This window comes from Bombina bombina, chromosome 3 (genome assembly GCF_027579735.1).
Source record: "Bombina bombina isolate aBomBom1 chromosome 3, aBomBom1.pri, whole genome shotgun sequence".
NCBI classification, from domain to species: Eukaryota; Metazoa; Chordata; class Amphibia; order Anura; family Bombinatoridae; genus Bombina; species Bombina bombina.
Genome location: NC_069501.1, coordinates 1,075,950,198 through 1,075,974,073, shown reverse-complemented (window position 1 = coordinate 1,075,974,073; position 23,876 = coordinate 1,075,950,198). Strand labels below are relative to the sequence as shown.

General features: G+C 40.7%; 1 protein-coding gene across 1 annotated transcript in view; it reads right to left on the bottom strand.

Annotated features, from left to right (window-relative positions):
* SETDB2 (SET domain bifurcated histone lysine methyltransferase 2) overlaps positions 1-16,861 on the bottom strand; it is a 554,051-nt gene extending 537,190 nt beyond the window's left edge. Inside the window, exons 1-2 of the mRNA XM_053708364.1 lie at positions 16,767-16,861; positions 3,808-3,933 (exon numbers count right to left, since the gene is read on the bottom strand). Of these exons, the coding sequence (XP_053564339.1) occupies positions 3,808-3,933; positions 16,767-16,857 (217 nt within the window). The 5' untranslated portion in view covers positions 16,858-16,861. The remainder of the gene's footprint in view (positions 1-3,807; positions 3,934-16,766) is intronic.
* Between the last annotated feature and the right edge of the window lie 7,015 nt (positions 16,862-23,876).

The following is a 23,876-nucleotide window of genomic DNA, read 5'->3' as shown; positions in this document are numbered from 1 at the left end:
TGAAGGTCCAAACGTGACCTTTGTTATTGTTGAGGGATAAAAATAGAGGGTGGCTTCTGGGTTTGCTCCTCAAATTGCTTGCTGTACCTAGATATATATATATATATATATATATATATATTTCACTCAAGACACGATGTATGTACCTATTGCATTGAGCAACCTGTATGTCTGGTATTTTTATTACCCTCAATAAAAATATTAATAAAAAAATAAACAAACAAGTGTCTGTCTAATACCCATGAATCTGAGGAAAGTAAAATCCCCAGCATACCTCAAGTTATAAAGACAAGATGTCCCCAGTAAAAAAACTAAAGTCTGTCTTAAATCCTCTACCATGTCTGAAAATCAAATAGAGGAAATGGGGGACAATACATTGCCAAGGCTCCATAAAATTGAGAGGTAGATATAGGTGTATAGCTTAAAATGAAATTTTCAAAGTCATTTTTGAATAGTAAAAGGGGAACATTTATAAATACCCTTAAATGCAAGTATCATGGAAACAAAGATTAGAGTATCAATGGGGAGGAAAACCACTCTTATAGTATGCAAACGGTTCCTTGCTATAGCCCCGTAATATAACTATAATAAAATGGTAGAGGAATGACTCATATTGCATTTGGATATACAAGCTGGACTCGGGAGTCACTCCAGAAAGGTGAAACCAGCATAAAGCCTTATCACTACATGATCAGACAAAAAGTCTTCATAAATAGAATGAGGAATTAACAGTTCTAGGATGATATGTCAGACTATTTTTATTTTAATTATTCTTTATTTAAAAAAACGCCAACAGATTGCGCATCGCTGCCCATGGGTACAAGGATAAAAGTACAACAGAGAAACAATACAATAAAAGACAAAAAATTTCAGACATATACAGGGGGAATTTGAAGGTCAGAGTGAGAATTTTGAATTTAACTCTGCTGTGAATGGGGAGCCAGTGAATGCACTCACAGAGAGCTGCAGCAGAAACAGAGCGTCGAGAGAGGAGGATTAGCCTGGCAGATGCATTTAGGATGGATTGAAGGGGAGAGAGGTGGGAGAGAGGGAGGCCAGTTAGTAAGACTAATAATACAACCCTAAAGGAATAATAGGCAAAATGTACAATCCTGATACTATTGCATCGTTCAGACACCACTTCCAAGCTGAAAAATCCAGCATATCAGGGTGAGTCAATCCGGATAACATTTTATTTTTTATCACTCTTGCCAGAAAGGCTCACATTTTGCTCAGGGAGGTCGACCACTCCACCCCTGGTAACAATCTTACTGCATACTCACTCATACACCCAGCAAATAAAATTACCCCAGCATCATCTTGGGCTGCTGCTTGCTGAAACAGGGGAACTGTTCTCTGCTCTTCTAGAAGTTCCTCCTGCAGCTCCGGTTTGTCACTCTTGCCCCCAGTATAGTAATCATCCTGCTCATAAGAAACCGCTGGCTGTCGACTGTTAGAGGTCTCATCTTAATCCCCTAAGCAAACCTTCTTCTGTGCCCACCCAGAAGCACTTAAACAACATAAATTAGGGTTTGCTTCCTTCTCCATTTGCGCAAGAATCCCGTGTACCCTTACAGACGCTGGACTCAAGTTATTCCAACATTGTCTTTAAAGTTCCTTAGCATATCTAGACTGGCGATCACTAGAGCATGGAAAACCCATAACCCCCCAAGTTGGTCCTCTGTTGTAGACATCATAGCCTATATTAACTCTATGGAAAGAAATGTGTTTTAAACCATTAATAAAATAGACCTTTTCGAATTGACTTGGGAAAACTGGGCTACAATGTTTAAGCCTCATTGGCTCCCCTGGGCAGATATGTAGATGCCTCCCTCTGATCACTCCCGCTAGCGTAATGTCTTCACAAGAGCCTCTCTCCTCTCTTTTCTTCCTCTCCATTCTCCTCTCTTCCTTTTCTTTCTTCTCTTTTTTCCCCATTTTTTTCTTTTTTTTCTTTTTCTTCTCTCTCTTCCTCTCCCTTTCATAACGTACCAGTTATCATCCCTTACTCATAGCTCATCCGTATTGGTTATGGTACCATTTGACACTGGGAAAATGTTAACTGTGACAAGCCCAGTTTCTCTTTTTTCCCACTTGTTTTTTTTTCTTTTTGTTGTATTATGATCTTTATGCAATTTGTTTGACATTTCCCACTGTGTTTGGGAACTTATTTGTATTGTCAGTTTTCTTGCTAATAAAGCTTTACAAAAGTAAAAAAAAAAAAAAAAAAAAGAAAAGTTCCTTAGCATAGAATAAATGCTTAGTAGATAAATGTACAACGCCCACTAGGAGCTATGATACGACAGATACTGGAGGTACTCTGTTGGGGGATCAGTGGAGGCTGCAGCCTCAAAAAAAGCTCTGGAGACATGTTGCTGGCAGCAATTTTCTCAATACTATATATATATATATATATATATATATATATATATATATATATATATATATATATATATATATATATATATATATATATATATATATACACACACACACACACACACAGTTTATACCATACAAAATATTATATTTAATATGCAATATACCAGGAGTTGTATATTGAATAGAATATTTTGTATAGTATATAGCAAGTGATTTTTATGCTTTGTATTAAGCCTGTTGAAACAGCCACTGGTTGAGAAACGCGTTGCTTGTTTTTATTTTAATAAAGTAAGTTTATACACTTACCACTTGCTGCCATACTTTTATATTTCTTACCCACATTTTGGTTTGATACACTACCATTTCTGGACTGTTTGTATCCTGATCCTTTGGAGTTTCCTGCCATACCGGAGGTCAGTCTGCTGGGTGACTGTTTGATTCCAGCCTGCTTCTAATGCACCGAGAGAGGTGCTCCACACAAATGTAAGTGAAACCTGTTTGATATCATCTCTCATTTATCATGCAATACTAGGCCATATTGGTGCTTTTGTTTGCTTTTTAACACCATCTACAGATTGCTGATCAAACATCGGAGGCCAGTTTGCTGGGTGACTGTTTTAGTCCAGCCTGCCTTGTTTGCACCAATAGGGGTGCTTCACTAAATGTGAGTGTTATCTATCATACACTATTCTTCATCTGTATTATTCTTCATACACTATTCTTCATCTGGCGCTTCTGTCTTCTTATATTGCCTACAGACAACTGTTTTCATATTTGGTATTTTCTCTTTACACATATAACAATAATTTAAAATAAAAAATAAAAAGTCAAGAATGTTTCTCTTCAAAGCTACACACTAAACGGCGCCACAAAAGCACTTTTAATAGTTAAAAAGCAATGCTTTATTGAAACATCTTTAAAAACGGAACAAAACCACAGCTGCTGACAGCTCCACCCATATGTTGCGTTTCACCCCCTCAATATGCGCTCTCTTTTTCTTACCTCAGATCCACGTCTCTTTTATAATCCCCTTGAAGCCCCTTAGCATGTAGCCTATGAGCCCAGCTGTTTAGCGAATCACCTTCATGTAAAGGTGATTTTAAACAGTGCAACTCTTGGCAGGGCCCTCCGCCCATTTGCTCTTAAAAATGCTACCTTTGCATATTATACCTATATTTACAGCACTGCTGAATCTGTTGCCGCTCTACAAATAACTGATGATAATCATAGTAATAACAATAATAAGAATAATAAGAATAATAAACTAAACAAAATTATAACTGTCGTCCAAGCAACCTTTAATATTGTCATGCTCTTTTAAACAATTATTCTTTACTATCCAAAGTACAATATTAACATTGAATCTTTTGAATAGATAGGTGATTATAGCTTCTTCCATTAAAGCAAACTATAGCAAACATTCACCTTGGTTTGTTGCTGACCCATCTTTGATGTTCTGCCATAGAACCTGCAACTGATTCTGCATTTGCTTAAATATCTCATCCACATTTCCACTTGCTTGTTGTTCTTTCCAGAACACCCTGGCTTCATCTGAAAAATCAAAATATCAATTAAATTGAAAATGTTTTCCCCTTTCATGCTAAATTACCTTATTTTATTATATTTTTCTTTATTTACATACCATTTCTAGTATGTCTCAAATAAGGATGATGCGCCATAACTTTTCCCTTATTCTGAATAAGCATTTGTATTGAAGAGAAGGGACGCATATTCAAATATAAGAGACTGAAGCTTCTAATTCAGCCAAAAAGCTGTTATCTGAAGATGATTTCTTAATAGCTATATTTCTTACACAGTTCCTAATCCACATCCAGTTGTTTATAGTTTTTAATGTATCTGAATATTACAAGGTGCATACTGGTTCTCATGTAGTTTTAAAATTGACCAACAAATGTACAGTATAGATACAAAATATACTGCTGTATAATACACATTGGTATGAAGACTTCAAAGCATGTTTACAATTGCAGGTTCTACAACCATCTGGGACTCCCTGCCCTGCTGTATTGTTCCCTCCCAGCTCTATATACTTGCATTATCTGCTGTTCTGCTCAGTGCCTTCTGGGATTCCCTGCCCTGCTGTATTGTTCTGACTTCCTGCTCCAACCCTTCTCCCCTCCCAGCCCTATATACTTGCATTCTCTGCTGTTCTGCTCAGTCCCTTCTGGGACTCCCTACCCTGCTGTATTGTTCTGACTTCCTGCTCCAACCCTTCCCCCCTCCCAGCTCTATAAACTTGCAGTCGCTGTGCGACTGCTCAGCGGACGCGAGCAGCAGGTGCGCCAAAGGTAAGCCCGTCAGCGCCTGCACCGCACCCAGCGCCACGAACCATGACCTCCGCACCCGCCACCGCTATAAAACTAGCACCCTTCGCTCTCTAAACATCGGTAAATCATCAGCATGCCACCTCGCATCCCCGACGAACACCAGAGGACCATTCACCTGCCGCAACTGCTCTTTCACCGCCCTGCCGACCACAAATCTACCAAACATCCTTCACTCAAATAGCCACGAGAACCTCAACTGCATCCTCCTCAACACCCGCTCCATCCACAAGCACACCATCGAAATCTGGAACCTGCTCGACACCACCTCCCCAGACGTCGCCTTCCTCACCAAAACTTGGCTCAACCCCACATCAGCGCCAGACATCGCCATAGCCATCCCCGATTGCTATAAAATCTCCCATAAAGACTGCAGCAACTGACCAGGAGGAGGCTTGCCATCATCCACAAACACTCCATCCAAGTCACAACCACCTCCGATGATCACTCACCAGACTGGGAACATCTACACTTCAAAATCAAGGTTAACCACAACACCACCCTCCGCGGCACCCTCATCTACAGACCTCCAGGACCGCGTCCCGCCTTCTGTGACTCCATCACCGACCACCTTGCACCCCACACCCTCGCCTCAAACTACATCCTACTCTGTGACCTCAACTTCCATCTAGACAACCCCAATGACACAACACCACCAACCTCCTGGACAACCTTGGAACCATTGGACTGAAGCAACCTGTAAACGCCCCAACCCACATAGCCAGACAAACCCTCGACCCGATCTTCTCCGCAGGCAACGACATCTCAGTCAACCACATAACCGAACTCCACTGGACTGACCATCACTGTATACACTTCTCCTTCAACAAACCCACCACGCACCTCCGGCATCACCACCCGCCCCGCAGAAACTGGAACAACATCACCCAAGAACAACTGCACTCCACCCTGATCAAGTCCCCCCCAGTGTGACCTCAACTGACGCAAACTCCTCCGCCCGCCACCTACATCGCTGGATCACAGACTGCGCAAATACCCTCGCCCCCCTCAAGAAAACATCCAGCCGCCAGCCCACCAACAAGGCCAGCTGGTTCACCCCCACCCTCCAGGACTCCAAACGCCACTGCAGACGATTAGAGAGAACATGGAGATCCAGCAAGTCCCCCTCAGACAAATCCGCCTACAAAGAAGCCGTCACCACCCACCACCATCTCATCAAAACCACAAAGAAAACCGCTATCCTAGACAGAATCCACGGCAAAACCCACAACAGCAAGGAGCTATTCACAGTCATCAAGAAATTCTCCAAACCAACAGTGATACTAACGACATCCCACCCTCCCAGGACCTCTGCGACAACATTGCTACTTACATCCACCGCAAGATAATCAATCATCTAAGACAGCCTTGAGCTCCAGAACTCACCACTCACCGCCGACCCACCCACCACTACCTCACCCAAACCCACCACCCACCACCGTCTACGGACTACCTGGAGCCCCCTCACCACGGAGGACACACTCAGAATCATGAAATCTATCCACTCCGGAGCACCCTCAGACCCATGCCCGCACCACACATTCAACATAGAGGGTTTTACCCTTGCCCATGAACTCTGCTTCACCATAAACTGCTCCATAAAACCGGCACCTTCCCAGAAGACTGGAAGCATGCAGAGCTGAAACCCCTGCTGAAGAAACCCACAGCTGACCCCATAGATCCTAAAAACTACTGCCCTTTCCAGCCAAAGTAATCGAGAAGGCCATCAACGCACAACTTGTTGACCACATGGAGACCAACCACATCTTGGACCCCCTCCCAATCCGGTTTCAGGAGCAATCACAGCACAGAGACCGCCCTCCTCGCTGCCACAGACGACATCTGCACCCTGCTCGACCAATCCGCAATAAGGCCCTGGAATCGATCACCTCCTTCCTCAGCGGCAGAACCCAGAAAGTCAGACTCCCACCCTTCTCCTCCAATCCCCACAGCAATCAGCTGCAGCGTACCCCAAGGCTCTTCTCTTAGCCCCACCCTCTTCAACATCTACATGGCCCCCTCGCCGCCATCATCCGACAACACAACCTCAACATAGTCTCCTATGCCGACGACACCCAGTTAACCATCTCAAAACCCGAGACCCCGCCACGAAAAGCGTCCATGAAGGACTTACAGCAATCGCCACCTGGATAAACAACAACCGTCTCAAACTCAACACTGACAAGACCGAAATCCTCCTCCTCGGACCCACCAAATCAGCATGGGATGACTCCTGGTGGCCCACAGCCCTCTGACACCCTCCAACTCCCACACACCATGCACAAAAACAGAATTTATGCTTACCTGATTAAATTACTTTTTCTTTTGGTGTATCCAGTCCACGGATCCATCCTTACTTGTGGGATATTCTCCTTCCCTACAGGAAGTGGCAAAGAGAGCACACAGCAGAGCTGTCCATATAGCTCCCCCCCCTAGCTCCACCCCCCAGTCATTCGACCAAAAGGTTAAGAAGCCAAAGGAGAAAACATAGGGGTGCAGTGGTGACTGTAGTTTAAACAAAAAAATTTTACCTGACTTAATTGCCAGGGCGGGCCGTGGACTGGATACACCGCAAGAAAAAGTAATTTATCAGGTAAGCATAAATTCTGTTTCTCTTGCAAGGTGTATCCAGTCCATGGATTCATCCTTACTTGTGGGATACCAATACCAAAGCTTTAGGACACGGATGAAGGGAGGGAACAAGACAGGTACCTTAAACGAAAGGCACCACTGCTTGCAAAACCTTTCTCCCAAAAATAGCCTCCGAAGAAACAAAAGTATCGAATTTATAAAATTTGGCAAAAGTATGCAGTGAAGACCAAGTCGCTGCCTTACAAATCTGTTCAACAGAAGCCTCATTTTTGAAAGACCATGTGGAACCCACTGCTCTGGTAGAATGAGCAGTAATTCTTTCAGGAGGCTGCTGGCCAGCAGTCTCATAGGCCAAACGGATGATGCTATTCAGCCAAAAGGAAAGAGGTAGCAGTCGCTTTCTGACCTCTCCTCTTACCAGAATAGGATAACAAACAAAGAAGATGTTTGTCTGAAATCCTTAGTTGCTTGTAAATAGAACTTTAAAGCACGAACTACATCAAGATTATGCAAAAGATGTTCCTTCTTCAAAGATGGGTTAGGACACAGAGAAGGAACAACTATTTCCTGGGTTAATATTCTTGTTAGAAAACAACTTTAGGAAGAAAAACCAGGTTTGGTACGTAAAAATACCTTATCTGCGTGGAACACCAGATAAGGTGAATCACACTGTAAAGCAGATAATTCTGAGACTCTTCAAGCAGAAGAGATAGATACCAAAAACAAAACTTTCCAAGATAACAACTTAATATCTATGGAATGTAAAGGTTCAAACGGAACCCCTTGAAGAACCTGAAAGAACTAGATTTAGACTCCATGGCGGAGCCACAGGTTTATAGACAGGCTTGATTCTGACTAAAGCCTGTGCAAACGCTTGAACGTCCGGTACCTCTGCCAGACGCTTGTGCAAAAGGATAGACAGAGCAGATATCTGTCCCTTTAAAGAACTAGCCGACAATCCTTTCTCCAAACCGTCTTGGAGAAAAGACAATATCCTGGGAATCCTAATCTTACTCCATGAGTAAACCCTTGGATTCACACCAACAAAGATATTTCCACCATATCTTATGGTAGACTTTCCTGGTGACAGGCTTTCTAGCCTGGATCAGAGTATCTATAACCGACTCAGAAAAACCACGCTTTGAAAGAATTAAGCATTCAATCTCCAAGCAGTCAGACGTAGAGAAACTAGATTTGGATGCTTGAACGGACCCTGTATTAGAAGGTCCTGCCTCATTGGCAGTGTCCATGGTGGGACAGATGACATGTCCACTAGGTCTGCATACCAAGTCCTGCGTGGCCACGCAGGCGCTATCAAAATCACCGACGCCTTTTCCTGCTTGATTCTGGCGATCAGACGAGGGAGAAGAGGAAACGGTGGGAAAACATAAGCCAGATTGAAGGACCAAGGCCGCTACTAGAGCATCTATCAATGCCGCCTTGGGGTCCTGGGACCTGGATCCGTAGAGAGGAAGCTTGGTGTTCTGACGGGACCGCCATCAGGTCCAACTCTGGAATGCCCCATAGCTGAGGTCAGCTGGGCAAATACCTCCGGGTGGAGTTCCCACTCCCCCAGGTGAAAAAGTCTGACGACTTAGAAAATCCGTCTCCCAGTTGTCTACACCTGGGATGTGAATTGCTGAGAGATGGCAGGAGTGGGCCTCCGCCCACCTGATTATTTTTGTTACTTCCCTCATCGCTAGAGAACTCTTTGTTCCCCCATGATGATTGATGTAAGCTACAGTCGCAATGTTGTCCAACTGAAATCTTATGAATTTGGGCCGCAGCTAGTTGAGGCCATGCCTGAAGCGCATTGAATATCGCCCTCAGATTGAGCTACAGATGGCCGAGGAATGGAATGAAGAACTCTGCAAGTAGTTAAAAGTTTCAACTTTCTGACCCTCCGTCAGAAATATTTTCATTTCTACCGAATCTATTGGTGTTCCTAGGAAGGGAACCCTTGTGAGTGGGGACAGGGAACTCTTTTTGATGTTCACCTTCCACCCGTGAGACCTTAGAAAGGCCAATACAATCTCCGTGTGAGCCTTGGCTCTGTGAAAAGACGGCGCCTGAATTAAGATGTCGTCCAAATAAGGCGCCACTGCTATGCCCCGCGGTCTTAGAACCGCCAGAAGGGACCCTAGCACCTTTGTGAAAATTCTGGGAGCAGTGGCTAAACCGAATGGAAGAGCCACGATCTGGTAATGCTTGTCTAGAAAAGCGAACCGGAGGAACTGATGATGATCTTTGTGGATTAGGATATGCAGGTACGCATCCTTTAGATCCACGGTAGTCATATATTGACCTTCCTGGATCATAGGTAAGATTGTCCGAATGGTCTCCATCTTGAATGATGAGACTCTGAGGAATTTGTTTAGAAACTTGAGATCCAGGATTGGTCTGAAAGTTCCTTTCTTTTTTGGGAACCACAAACAGGTTTGAGTAAAACCCCAGCCCTTGTTCCGCAATTGGAACTGGGTGATCACTCCCATTGTAATGTAGGTCTTCTACACAGCGTAAGAACGCCTCTTTCTTTGTCGTGTCGGTAGACAGACGAGAAATATGGAACCTTCCTCTTGGAGGGGAGTCCTTGAATTCTAGAAGATATCCCTGGGTAACAATCTCTAAAGCCCAGGGATCGAGAACATCTCTTGCCCAGGCCTGAGCGGAAGAGAGAAAGTCTGCCCCCTACTAGATCCGGTTCCGGATCGGGGGCTACCCCGTCATGCTGTCTTGGGTAGCAGCTGCAGGCTTATTGGCCTGTTTACCCTTGTTCCAGCACCTGATAGGCTTACAGGTTGCCTTGGGCTGTGAAGCGTTACCCTCTTGCTTTGCAGCTGTAGAGGCTGAAGCGGGACCGCTCCTGAAATTACGAAAGGAACGAAAATTAGCTTTGTTTTTAGCCTTAAAAGGCTTGTCCTGGGGAGAGCATGGCCCTTTCCCCCGGTGATTTCTGAAATAATCTCTGTCAATTCTGGCCCGAAAAGGGTCTTTCCCTTGAAAGGGATATTTAACAATTTGGATTTTGACGACACATCGGCCGACCATGACTTGAGCCAAAGCGCTCTGCGTGCCATAATGGTGAAGCCTGAATTTTTTGCCGCCAACTTAGCTAATTGCAAAGCGGCATCTGTGATAAATGAATTAGCCAGCTTTAGAGCCTTAATTCTATCCATAATTTCGTCATATGAGGTCTCTGTCTGGAGCGACTCCTCCAGCGCCTCAAACCAGAAAGCCGCTGCAGTAGTTACAGGAACAATGCAGGCAATAGGTTGGAGAAGAAAGCCTTGTTGAACAAAGATTTTCTTAAGTAAACCTTCTAACTTTTTAATCCATAGGATCTTTAAAAACACAACTGTCTTCAATTGGTATGGTTGTGCACTTAGCAAGTGTCAAAACAGCCCCCCCTACCTTAGGGACCGTCTGCCACGAGTCCCGCCTAGGGTCAGTTATGGGGAACATTTTCTTAAAAAATAGGTGGGGGGACAAAAGGGACACCTGGTCCTATCCCACTCCCTAGTAACAATATCCGCAACCCTCTTAGGGATCGGAAATGCATCAGTGTATACAGGAACCTCTAGGTACTTGTCATTTTACACAACTCTCTGGGACCACCATAGGGTCACAATCATCCAGAGTAGCTAATACATCCCTGAGCAAAATGCGGAGGTGTTCCAATTAAATTTAAATGCTAATGAATTCTGACTCTGCCCCGATGAGAAACCTTTCCTGAATCGGAAATTTCTCCCTCAGACATCAAATCCCTCACCTCTATTTCAGAGCGTCAAAGCGTTGTGAGGGTACATCAGATAAGGCTACCAAAAGCTTCAGACTGCTCATAATCTGTTCTTAAAACAGAGCTATCACGCTTTGTAGAAAAACTGGGCAGTTTGGGATAGAAAGGCCGCAAGGGAATTATCCATAACTGTCGCTAGTTGTTGCAAATGTAATAGGGGCAGACGCACTAGAGGCACTAAGCGTCGCTTGCGCGGACAAAACTGGTTGTGACACATGGGGAGAGGTAGACGACTATCCTCATTACCTTCAGTCTGAGAATCATCTTGGGCCACATTTTTAAGTGCAACAATATGATCTTTAAAGTGTATAGACATATTAGTGCAATTGGACACATTCTGAGAGGGGAACGGTTCCCCATGGCTTCTTAACACATTGAACAAGGATTTTCTTAGTGTCAGACATGTTTAACAGACTAGTAGCATACACAAGCAAGCTTGGAAAACACTTTAATCAAATAAAAACACAATTTGAAAAAAAACGTTACTGTGCCTTTAAGAAATAAAAAGAGCACACAATTTTACAAAACAGTGAAAAATGCACCAATCCTTTTGAAATTTTGAAACAGTATGTACCTAAGGCTTTAATAAGATTGCACAGCAAGTTTCAGAACGATTAACCCCTTAATGCCCAAACCGGAGCAGCCTAAAGCCAACAACTGGTTAACAAACTACAGCACCTTGCCACAGCTTACTGCTGTGGCCCTACCTACCTCTTAGGGATCAGTTTTGGGGAAACAAAGCTTCTTCTAGGCCCTCAATCAGCAGCAGGGCCCTCCATGTGAAGCAGCATGAACTTGTCTTTCAAGCTAAATTAGGCCTCTCCCACTCCAGAGTGGTGAGGCCTACAAAAATCACTTCTAAGTGACTAAATTTATGCCATGTGGATAATAACCCCAGTAAAACATTCCAAAGTGCTTAAAAAGGTGTCTCCATTGAGTATTTCTTAATAAATAATCAATTACCCTTGCATTAGTGTCAACCAGCCTATTTAGCCCTGTCATGTAAGCATTCAATTCTATACTAAGTCTCAGAACATAGCTTAACCCTCCCCACATGGGGATCTTGTCAGTCTTCTAGCATTATCTCAGTCTTGTCTAGAAATAAATGACTGAACATAACCTCATTGCAGTCAAGCCTGCAAACTGTTCCCCCCAACTGAAGTTTCTGGTACTCCCTCAGTCCTGTGTGGGAACAGCAGTGGAATTTTAGTTACAACATGCTAAAATCATTTTCCTCTCAGCAGAAATCTCATCACTTTTCTGCTAGAGAGTAAATAGTACAAACCGGTACCATTTAAAAATAACAAACTCTTGATTGAAGATATAAAACTACAATTCTAACATCACATTCACTTTACCCTCCCTGAGAGAAGAACCTAGTGCGTTAACACGGCAAAGAGAATGACTGGGGGGTGAAGCTAGGGGGGGGGGAGCTATATGGACAGCTCTGCTGTGTGCTCTCTTTGCCACTTCCTGTAGGGAAGGAGAATATCCCACAAGTAAGTATGAATCCGTGGACTGGATACACCTTGCAAGAGAAATCTAGGCGTCATCCTCGACTCATCACTTTCCATGGACCGCCAGTCAACAGCCGTCTCTTCAACTGTTTTCACATACCTCCACCTAACTGCGAAAAATCTTCAAGTGGGATCCCCACCGAAACCTAGAAAAATCTGTCACCCACGCCCCTCGTCAGTAGTCGAACTGGACTACGGCAATCGCACTCTGACGCTGGGTCCACCATCAAGCTCCAGAAACGATTCCAACGCATCCAGAACACCTCATCCAGACTCATCCTCTACATCACTCGCCCAAAACCACATTACCGAACACCTAAGGAACCTACACTTGGCTCCCGTCAACAAGAGAATCACCTTCAAGCTCCTAACCCATGCATTCAAGGCCCTCCACAACATCGGTCCTGAATACATCAACCACCGTGTCAATTTCTACACCCCCCTCCAGACAACTCCGCTCTGCCGACCCAAGCACTCGCAGTCATCCCCCGCATCAAGAAAAAAAACAGCTGGAGGAAAATCCTTCTCCTATATAGCAGCAAAGGTCATGGAACTCCTCCTGCTGCACCTCAGACAATCCACCTCCCTTACCAACTTCAGGAAGGACCTCAAGAACTGAATCGTCTTCCCTTAGCCCCCCTCTCATAGCGCCTTGAGACCCTCACGGGTGATTAGTTTGCACTTTACAAGTACCCAATAGAATAGAATCGAATCTGAAAAAGCAACCAACATTTTAATGCCAATATATTTATAAGCCAGTAAAAAATTAATTTTCTTACATCTAAAGCAACATTAACATGAATTACAGCTTCTATTTTAATTTAATGTCTTATAGTACTGAAATAGTTAGTGGCTATGGATAATTCAATTTAATGTGCATACATAAAAAGGAGCGATCCACTTTATAAAAATCCAAATGTTCTAGGTAGGAGATTTAACACAGTCAAAAAGGCCATAGACTACATCTCAGATTATAATGATTTAGAGCCGTCTTTTGTTAGTAATTTGAGTGTGACTTGTACTTCACAGAGTGGTTAAACTGTAGCATTCTATGTATAATGGATTCAACTGTCCTTGCTGTCTTTGAAATCCCTTCACTTACACAGAAATGGAGAGAACGCTTTGCAACGTAGACCCTTGTAATGGAATGTCAATGGTTCTATCAGGTCTCACTTGACATCATGAGCAGAAATTGGACAAACTCAAAATCAGAAAATAGTTAATCTGGGAAATGAAATTGCAGAAGCATTTGAAGAAGTTGGAGGGAAAAACAATCCCAATCATTTACAGTAAAAAATGTAAGTTCCTGCTAGAAACTGAAATTTGTAAACATCCATGTCTTTTTTAACACAGTGCTTCCCAGGCTTCTCAATATAGAGAGGTTATCTTGCCTTCTCTGTGAAGTACAACCACTGTATGGATACGATCACAGCAACATCAGTGGATGCCAAATCACTAATATCAGTCAATTATATTAAAACACGCAAGACTGCTGGCTTCTATAAAGTATGAGCGGTCATAGACCATTATTCTTTACCCAATGATGTCTTATGGTAGAGTTTTAATCGATTTACTTTATTTTGAATGAGAAAATCAATCAAAACGTATTATATCAAGTAAAACCGTAGAACAGTAAGTTGACAGTTTTAAAACCTTATTATACAAGCAGTACAATATTATATAGAGGAGGACTTCAGGTGGGAGGAGCGGTGTGTCAGGTGCACAGCGCACTGTAGCTCGAGTCTGAAGAGCAAACTTCCAACAGCCCCGCAAAGAGTACCCCTATTGCCGAGGAGTATATCACCGGCCAGGGAAGGACGCACAAAGGTTTGCACGGAAGTCCTACTTGCCTCCAGCGGCCGGCTGGCACTGGGCCACAAGCAGCAAAAGTAGTCGCAGCATTCAAGGATATCCGGGCGATGATTCAGATACCGGGAGCGTGGAATAGCGCTGGTGGCAGATAGCGGAGTGTTGCACCATAGTAAAGGAAGGAGCAGAGTGTTCCACAGAGCAACAGTGAGCGTCCAACAAGTCCGGGCTCATCTTCCTACCGGGACCGTTCGGGAGGTATCACGACTGGTGCAGGACACAGGAAGGTGCCGGTGAAGTATATGGGAGCGGCTCTGTATGGTGTCTGTGATCCGTGAGGAAAGGCGCAAGTATCAGTTTATAATATCTGCCACTACCCGTGTTTTCTGTATGCTTGCGATGGACTGTTTTTAAAGCTGTGTTGTGTTGTTCCGTGGTGGGGAGAGCTGGAGAGTACACTAAAGAGGAAGTAAAAACCCTTTACTAGGGGAAAGATAAAGAGAGAAAACAGCAGAAAGGACTTGGATAAAGAGCCATAAGCTATATCCCTATGGAGGCCTGGTAAAAGTAAAGTGTCACAGCATAAAACCTAAAACATCGGGGTTATAAAGAACTGTAAAAATAAAGCTGTGTGAGCCAAGTGGATTAGCTTTGAATAAGCTGTGGAGAGGGATACAGGGCCACAAAACGGTGAACATGTTAATTTGTGGATTTGGTAATAGAGATAGCTGATTGCTATATATCAGTGAGAATCAAAGAAGGGTTGTAATAAAAGCTGGACAAATAAAAAGCAAAGTACTTGGAATAGAGGGTCCTTAAGGAAGAGATTTACTCTGCCTATGCCATGGTCCTACATTAAGTGCTGTGCGTAGCAGTGTACAGACCTATAGTTTTGCTCAAGATTCCTGGGGACACTGTGTGACTCACGTAATAAACAATATTGGGGCTAGGTGGTATTACCCAGTAACAAGGGGAGCTGTACATTAAACTCTTTGTAAAAACTAGCTTTACTGCAGTGTACCACAGAGCTAGAAAAGAACTTTATTTTTTATATCAAGGCCTCCTCTTCCAGAATGTACAGCAGAGCCTGGTCTGCAACTAAAGAGGGATGAACGTGGGCTAAAGTCTTGGACAATTTTCTTTATGTGTGCAAAATTATTTGGACTATTCTTTCTTTTTTTTTCTTTTCATATAAGGCATGTGTAGGTGAATGAGACCCAGGTCTAGGGCCAAAAAGAGTGTGTCTCCCAGAAGGCTAAGTTGATAATTCAGCAGTGTTTGGGTGATACAATACTATGTGAGTAAGCTAAAGAGTTCACCTAACTGCAGATAGGAGTAGTTAGTACATCTAGAGGTAATAGCCTTCTGGGTCAGTAGGATTAAGTTAAGCTGATGATACGAAAGTTTTTTTTTGTGGTTGGATCAATATAGGCATGGTACATTTTTGGAGAGTTAGGTGGTGGTAGTTAGTTACTATTATCTCCCAGTAAGCAGTATCTGATTAGTGATTATTAGACACTGGTAAGGATAGGATTAATTGTCTTTCTTGTATGTTATCATTGACAAGACATTGCTTTAGCCGTCATAATCACTGAAGATAAAGCCAAGATAGGCTTTTTTTTTTAAATAACTACACTTATATGTGTATATATAGGTGTGTGGGTCTGTATATATATATATATATATATATATATATATATATATATATATATATATATATAGTATATATATATATTATATATAAGTTTGTTTATAATTTTATATTAGTTCACTTCCACAAGTCCACAAGGCTGTGTTGTTTTTTTTTTTTTTTGTGTGGTGTGTAATTATTACGTTTTCTCACTAATAATTAATTTTTCTCTCTTTGATGGAGAGATTTGTCACAGTATCAAAAACTAAATCGCCAGCAATGCCACCCAAACAACGTGTAGAGAAAATCCCAAACTTCTGACTTGGAACAGAGTATGGTATGGTCAGGGTTTTACAATCAGGCAATTATGATACACAAAATTTAATACAACAAATATCTGAATTAATACTACCACAACTTAACGCAATTAAATCTGAGATATCGGAGCTTACAGAAGAGATCAGACAGTTTTCCAGTAGATTAGGGGAGGCCGAAACGAGAATAACTGATCTTGAAGACCAGGTAGGCATGCAAGATAAATTACTTATAACTGCAGCAGGTTACCATTAAAAAATATTCTGTCTAAGGTAGAGGAGTTAGAGGATCGTTCACCGCAGGAACAATGTGAAGATAATAGGTCTCCCAGACAATATTCAGTATCATGACTTAATTAAATTTGCTTCTAAAGACACTACCAATGTTACTGGGTCTACAAACTTCAGAAACATCCTTTTTGGGTAGAAAGGGCTCATAGATAGGTTCTCCCAGAGTAGAGAGCAATGGCATAAATAGAACCCAGGCCTGTAATGGTAAATAGGAGAAGTTAATAATCATGAGATATGCTAGACAAAAAAAGTTCCACTAATGATAGGGCAGGAGAAAATTATACTTTTCCAGGATTATTCGTATGAAACCTCTATGAAACGTATGAGAAATGTCGCCTTTCTGCTCCTCCCTAATACAAAAAGGTGTTCAAGCCAGACTTATGTATCCTGCTAAAATTTGTTTCAGATATAATAATGAAAATATTACGCTAAAATCACAGCAAGAGGACGAGGAATATATTAAGTCCCTTTAGGGGTACATTTACAGGCTGCCCCCTGTTGAAATAGGCATATTATGTGGCTTTTTGTAATATCAATATGGATTATCGATGTAAAGAACTTGGTATGCTTATAAAAGGAGGAATTATATTTATGATGTTTTATGTTGGTATAACGCCTCCCTGTGTGTTTTTTTGTTGGGTGTTGTGTTTTGTTTTTTTCTCTAAGACACAGAAACAGTAATGGTTAATTTAGTATCATGGGAATGTGGGGGGGATAACCTCCCCTGCTAAAAGATCTAATAATCTTAAAATTACTTAAAAAAAAGAATCCAGATATAGCTCTTTTACAAAGAGACTCATTTGCAAGGAGGTGGAAGTGAATAAAACTAAAGGTAAATGGGGTAGGAGAAGTAATTGCTGCCCCTGGACCCAAACGCAAGAGAGGGGTAGCAGTTTTATTTTCTAAAAATTTTAAATATAAAATTACACTACAGGTGAGGGATCCGAGAGGGAGATAGTATTATACTTGGAATTGAGCATGGTAATACATCATTAATTATATGTAATGTTTATGGCCCAAATGATCTAGAGTCCTGGTTTTTGGGATGAGTTATATACATTAAACTTTTCCCTCACAGTAATAAGAATATGATTATTGCCGGGGATTTTAATATGACAGCAAATCCCGAAATAGATAGAACAAGACCGGTAAATTGCCCTGTAGGAAGGGGAAAATGGAAGAAAAATTTATTTAGAGTTTGTCGGAATAAATATCGATCTCTATGACATTTTGTGGATTAAGATCCAGATATGAGATCTTTTTCATGTGTATCTAAAAGCTCATAGAGTAATGTCACGTATAGATCTTTTCCTAATAAATGGACCCGAGCTATCTTTAGATTTAAATCCTATATATAGATGATATAATCATATCGGATCACGCAATAATTGGTCTAGATATTGAGGGTATTAGAACCCGAAAACCCGGAACTAATAATATTTATTTTCCTAAATATTTGATACAGGACATAGATTTTAATAGATTTTTAGTGCAAAAATGGAAACAATATAAAATATAAAACAGAACTATTACCATAAAATAGAGGTTTTCTGGGAAGCTGCAAAAGCAGTTTGCGTGGGGAAATTAAAAGTTATTTAGCTAAACGGAAAAGAAAATGCGGGGCCCGTAGATATCCAATTAGCTAACCATTTAAAAAATAAATTTAAGATATACATCGATAACCCTAACAATGATACATGGGGCTAAATACATGAAAGCCAAAGCAGAAAGGAGGAGGGATTCTTAAAAGTTAAAAATGCAAAACAGGATAGGAAGATGAATGCCTTTTTTTCTAGTTACCAGGAAGGTCATCAAAATATCTGGCTAAAATAAGTAAGGGGGGGAATTGAGGGGAAGAGGAATATTAGTAGTATTAAAATAGGGGAGCTAAGATACACTTCACAAAGGAGATTTAATAGACTAATGTATGAACACTTGTGTGTTAGGACGCCTATTGAAAGGCTAAGTCTAATAAGGGTATGAACTAAAAGTGGGCGTTAGTGTGTACCAGCACATGTAGCCCCAAATAGATAAAATTTACAAGTTTATTGTAGCATTAAAATTAACAAATTTATTAAGGCAATAGCTTGGTGTCTATAGATGAAAACAGATTAAAAAAGCATAAAAGTATATGGATCCATATTACTTCATAAATAAACAATTAAAAACAATTAAAAACAATCAATGTGGGACTGTTTATATGATAAAATCAATTTTACGATCTGTTATATGATAAAATTAGATTTTGGTGAAGTTAGAAAGATGCAGAAATAGTACAGTAAAATACAGAAATAATGCAGTAAAAAACAGCAATGGGAAGGTCGTGTGACCTAGGATAAGAACATATATGTGAAGGATGTCTTCGTGATTCGATTGAAAAAAATAATCCTTTGAAAAATAATCCTTTGAAAAATAATGTAAAATGGTGTTGAAACCTGATAAAAATGTGATAAAAATGTGTGAATCCCCTCGTGAAAAATCAAAAAGTGTCCAAAATAAAGTCAATAGTTATATCCAAAAATCAAAAAAGTCAAATATAAAAAATCGAAAATCCAAATTCAGATATTAAATTCAAAAATTAAATCCAAAAATTTTTTTTATCAGTGATAATGTGATGTCCAATGTTAGAAAGAAAAAATGCAACCTGTGTTTATAAATCAAACTGTGAACAGCTGACAATATGGAAATCCAACTGACCAATTTCTAAAAATACTTGATGTGAAAACAATAATTATATAAAAATAAAAGACTACCAATCCCTGTGGAAAAAAGAAAAATGCAACATAGAGCAGTATCGTTTAAAATACGTTTACACAAGTAGAAATAAAACCACCATATATGCCAACTGCGTTTCGGCCCACCAATAGGGGCCTTTTTCAAGACTGATATATGGTTTGGTGAGACTGCTTGTTTTTATACCTGTTGGTTTATGAAAGTTGCGCCAAATTTCTCAATTGCGCCAAAAAACTCGCGCCAAAAATTAACCTTTGGACCCGGAAGTATAAGATAGACCGGATATGTGTGGTTCCGGTATCGGATATATACATTTATTATGATGTTATGGCCCAAATTTTGTATTAAATAAGTCCTTCATTATAGACTCATTGTGCTGATATCCCTAAAAATAATAATTGGCAGTTAAGGACTTCTAGACACATAATCAGTGTCTAGTACCGATTCTGGTATCGCCTTCTACCGGAAGTTAACTGAATACCGAAGTCGGTTTGTGACATAGAAAACAGAATTTGACCGGATATGTGGTTCCGATATCTGATATCTCCATTTGTTATAATATTATAGCCCAAATTTTATATTGTATAATTCCCTCATTATAGACTCATTGTGCTGATAACCCTAAAAGATAATTTGGCAGTTCAAGACTTACTGGACACGTAATCAGTGTCTGGTACCGGATGTCTGATATCGTCATTCTACCGGAAGTAGATACTGACCGGAAGTTAACTGAAACCGGAAGTCGGTTTGTTACGTGGAAAACGGAATCTATCTAAAAGAGGCGGTAAGACATGTGTCTGGGAGTTGTGGATAAAAACATTGTTGCTTCTAATAATTTGTGGAATCTTAAGTTTAGCATGAGAACTTAATTGTACTAGTATAACTTGTATCGTTCACCTGTTTTGTTAAAATAAAATTAAAATTCTTTAAGTGAAACTATGATGTGGTCTCCAAATCTGAGAGATGAGTTTCTATTGGAGATTCGTTAGTAGTTATTAGCTGCAATCATATTGATTCTGACCTAGGTGTATAATACGAATGGATTATAATCTCAGTTATGAGAATAACCTATAAATTGTGGTAACTTCATCATTTGTTATTTAGGAGTTGGTAAGATCCAGACTGCTAGACATAGAGATCAAGAGTCGTCTTTAAAATTGACATAAACGAGGTTATGAACCTCCTAATATTTTCAATATTAGAACATAGGAAAATATATATTGTGAAATTATCAGAAATATAAAAGACAATAAAAGATATAAAACGATATTTAAAAATATTTAAAAATATTAAAAACGGAAGCTCGTAAAATATAATTTTTGGAGATGGTGCATAGGGGGAGAGATTTCAGGGCCCTAAATCAACCAACCGCTGTTATTGCTTCAAGTTGGTATTTATGTAAAGATCTATAACTGTTTATGAGTGTTCGATATGTGGGATCCTTCATTTTAGATGTAATAGATGCGATAAGTCTTCTTTGTTATTGAGACCTTTAGGATAGAGACAGTCCAAGTTCGTAGATCCATCTTGATTCGGCTACAAGAAGTTTTCTTCATAATCCCCGCCTCTCTCCAGTTGGGTCTGATTCGTTGAATCCCATAGTAGCTGAAATCTTTGAGGTTGCTTTTGTGGTGGATGGTGAAAGTGTTTATACATGGAGGTTTCAGTGTTGCTGTGTTCAACTTGTAGAATGTGTTCTCTAATCCTATCTTTTAATGGTCTTGTAGTTTGGCCCACATACTGTAGTGCACAGCTGCATTGTATTACGTATATTACGCCTTTGCTTGAACACTTTATCAGATCTTTGATTATATGTTCCACCTTGGAGTTGTTGGATATGAATTTCTTAGTCTTGATACCTCTTTTGCATGCAACAAATTTGAAACATTTGTCAACATCAAAGAATTCGTCAGGAAACTGACATTGAAAAGACATTTTATGAGATCCCCACTGGAATACCAACAAAGAGTCCCCACTAATGGCACACAATCTGTGATTGACAAATACCAACATACGGATCTTAAGCCCAAATCTACTTTCTATCCCACAGCAAGTAAAGGAAGTGCTATTGATTCATTTGAAACTATAGTTTGTAACGAACTGAGAAACATCAACCATACTCAACTTCACAGACATAAACAGAACATTTCGAGGAACCAAATTCAAACCATCAGAAATCTAGAGAAAAACAAAGATCTAGTAATCTAAACCTGCGGATAAGGGAGGGGTGCATCGGTAGTGCTTAACAAAGTCGACTACGAAGCGGAATGTATAGAAGTTCTGTCTGACCAGAACACATACAAAAAACTTAACACCAACCCGGTGGTCCAATTCAAGGAAGAAATTGACGATATCTTGGGAGAAGCATATTAGAACAACATACTAAACGACAAAGAATTTTCGATACATAGGAATCAAACATCCTATCACACAGTGTTCTATTATCTACCAAAGATACATAAGTCACTTCAACAACCACCCAGAAGACCTTTTATATCGGGGATTGGCTCTCTTTCTAGCAACCTATCAGAGTACTTAGATAAAAACCTACAAAAGGTACGTTATAAAACTACCCTCCTACATACGGGATTCAACACAAATACTCAACATCCTGAAGCAACATCAGTTGGGAAGAAGGCTATCTACTAGTGACTTGTGATTGTTGGCTTTCACTCTAACACCAGTATACCGCAGGAGGGTGGTGTAGAGGCAGTACGATACTTTCTGGATAAAGATCCAACACTACCAGATAACCAGAAAACAGTTCATCCTTGAAGGGATTTTCCTACATTCTAACATATAACTATTTCAACCACAATGGGAACTTCTACAAACAACTGTGGTGGGCACTGCCATGTGGGACCAGGGTTCGCGCCCAGCTATTGCTAACCTCTACTTGGGCAAATGGGAGAACCATCTTCGGGATTCTGTGCCCAGCTGGCGCGGACCCTGGACTATACCATCGCTATATAGATGACATCTTCATGGTAATGAAGGGGTACAAGAGGAAGACCTGGAACACAACCATTATAGTTATGAAACAATAATATACATAACTTAAGATTCACCTATGAAATAAGCAGCTCAGAGATTACACTTTCTAGACCTTAGGATCACAGTCCAAAACAATACAATCAAATACATCAACATACTTCAAAACCTGTGGATTGTAAGTCATTATATACACACTAACAGTTTGTCACCGATTCCAGTGGTAAAGAAACATTCCCAAGGGATAGCTACTCAGACTGAGAAAAACTGCTCAGATCCCGACCTATGGGAAACACAGAGCCAAGGACCCTTAAAGCTCGTTTCATAGAAAGAGGATATGAAGAAGAAGCAAAGGACAAAGAGATTGAAGAAGTAAGGGAAAAAAGATCGGAACGAACTCTTGAAATAGCAAAGACAAACCGAAGACAATAACGGACGACAGAGATACCATCGATGTAGCATTCATCACACAATATTGTGAAAACAGGAGCATCTGATAGAGGGAATAATTAAAAAGCATTGGCCTCTACTGAAGAAACGATGATACCATAGGGGAAACACTAGCAGACAAACCGAAATTCATCTACAGGAAAGCAGACAATCTAAGAAACATACTATCACCTAGTGTTCCACGCTCCAGATCAACAGGAGCACAAGATGTCTTCGGCAAGACAATCAGGGGCTTCTATCCATGCATAAGTTGCAAAGCATGCAAAAGAGGTATCAAGACTAAGAAATTCATATCCAACAACTCCAAGGTGGAACATAAATCAAAGATCTGATAAAGGTGTTCAAGCAAAGGCGTAATATACGTAATACAATGCAGCTGTGCACTACAGTATGTGGGCCAAACTACAAGACCATTAAAAGATAGGATTAGAGAACACATTCTACAAGTTGAACACGGCAACACTGAAACCGCCAGTGTTAAAAACACTTCACCATCCACCACAAAAGCAACCTCAAAGATTTCAGCTACTATGGGATTCAACAATCAGACCCAACTGGAGAGGCGGGGGATATGAAAGAAAACTTCGTTGTAGCCGAATCAAGATGGATCTACGAACTTGACTGGTCTCTCTATCCTAAAGGGTCTCAATAACAAAGAAGACTTATCGCATCTATTACATCTAAAATGAAGGATCCCCACATATCGAACACTCATAACAGTTATAGATCTTTACATAAATACCAACTTGAAGCAATTAACAGCCGGTTGGTTGATTTAGGGGGCCCCGAAATCTCTCCCCCTATGCACCATCTCTCCAAAAATTATATTTTACGAGCTTCCGTTTTTAATATTTTTAAATATTTTTAAATATCGTTTTATATCTTTTAATGTCTTTTATATTTCTGATAATTTCACAATATATATTTTCTATTTCTAATATTGAAAATTATTAGGAGGTTCATAACCTCGTTTATGTCAATTTTAAAGACGACTTTGATCTCTATGTCTAGCAGTCTGGATTTACC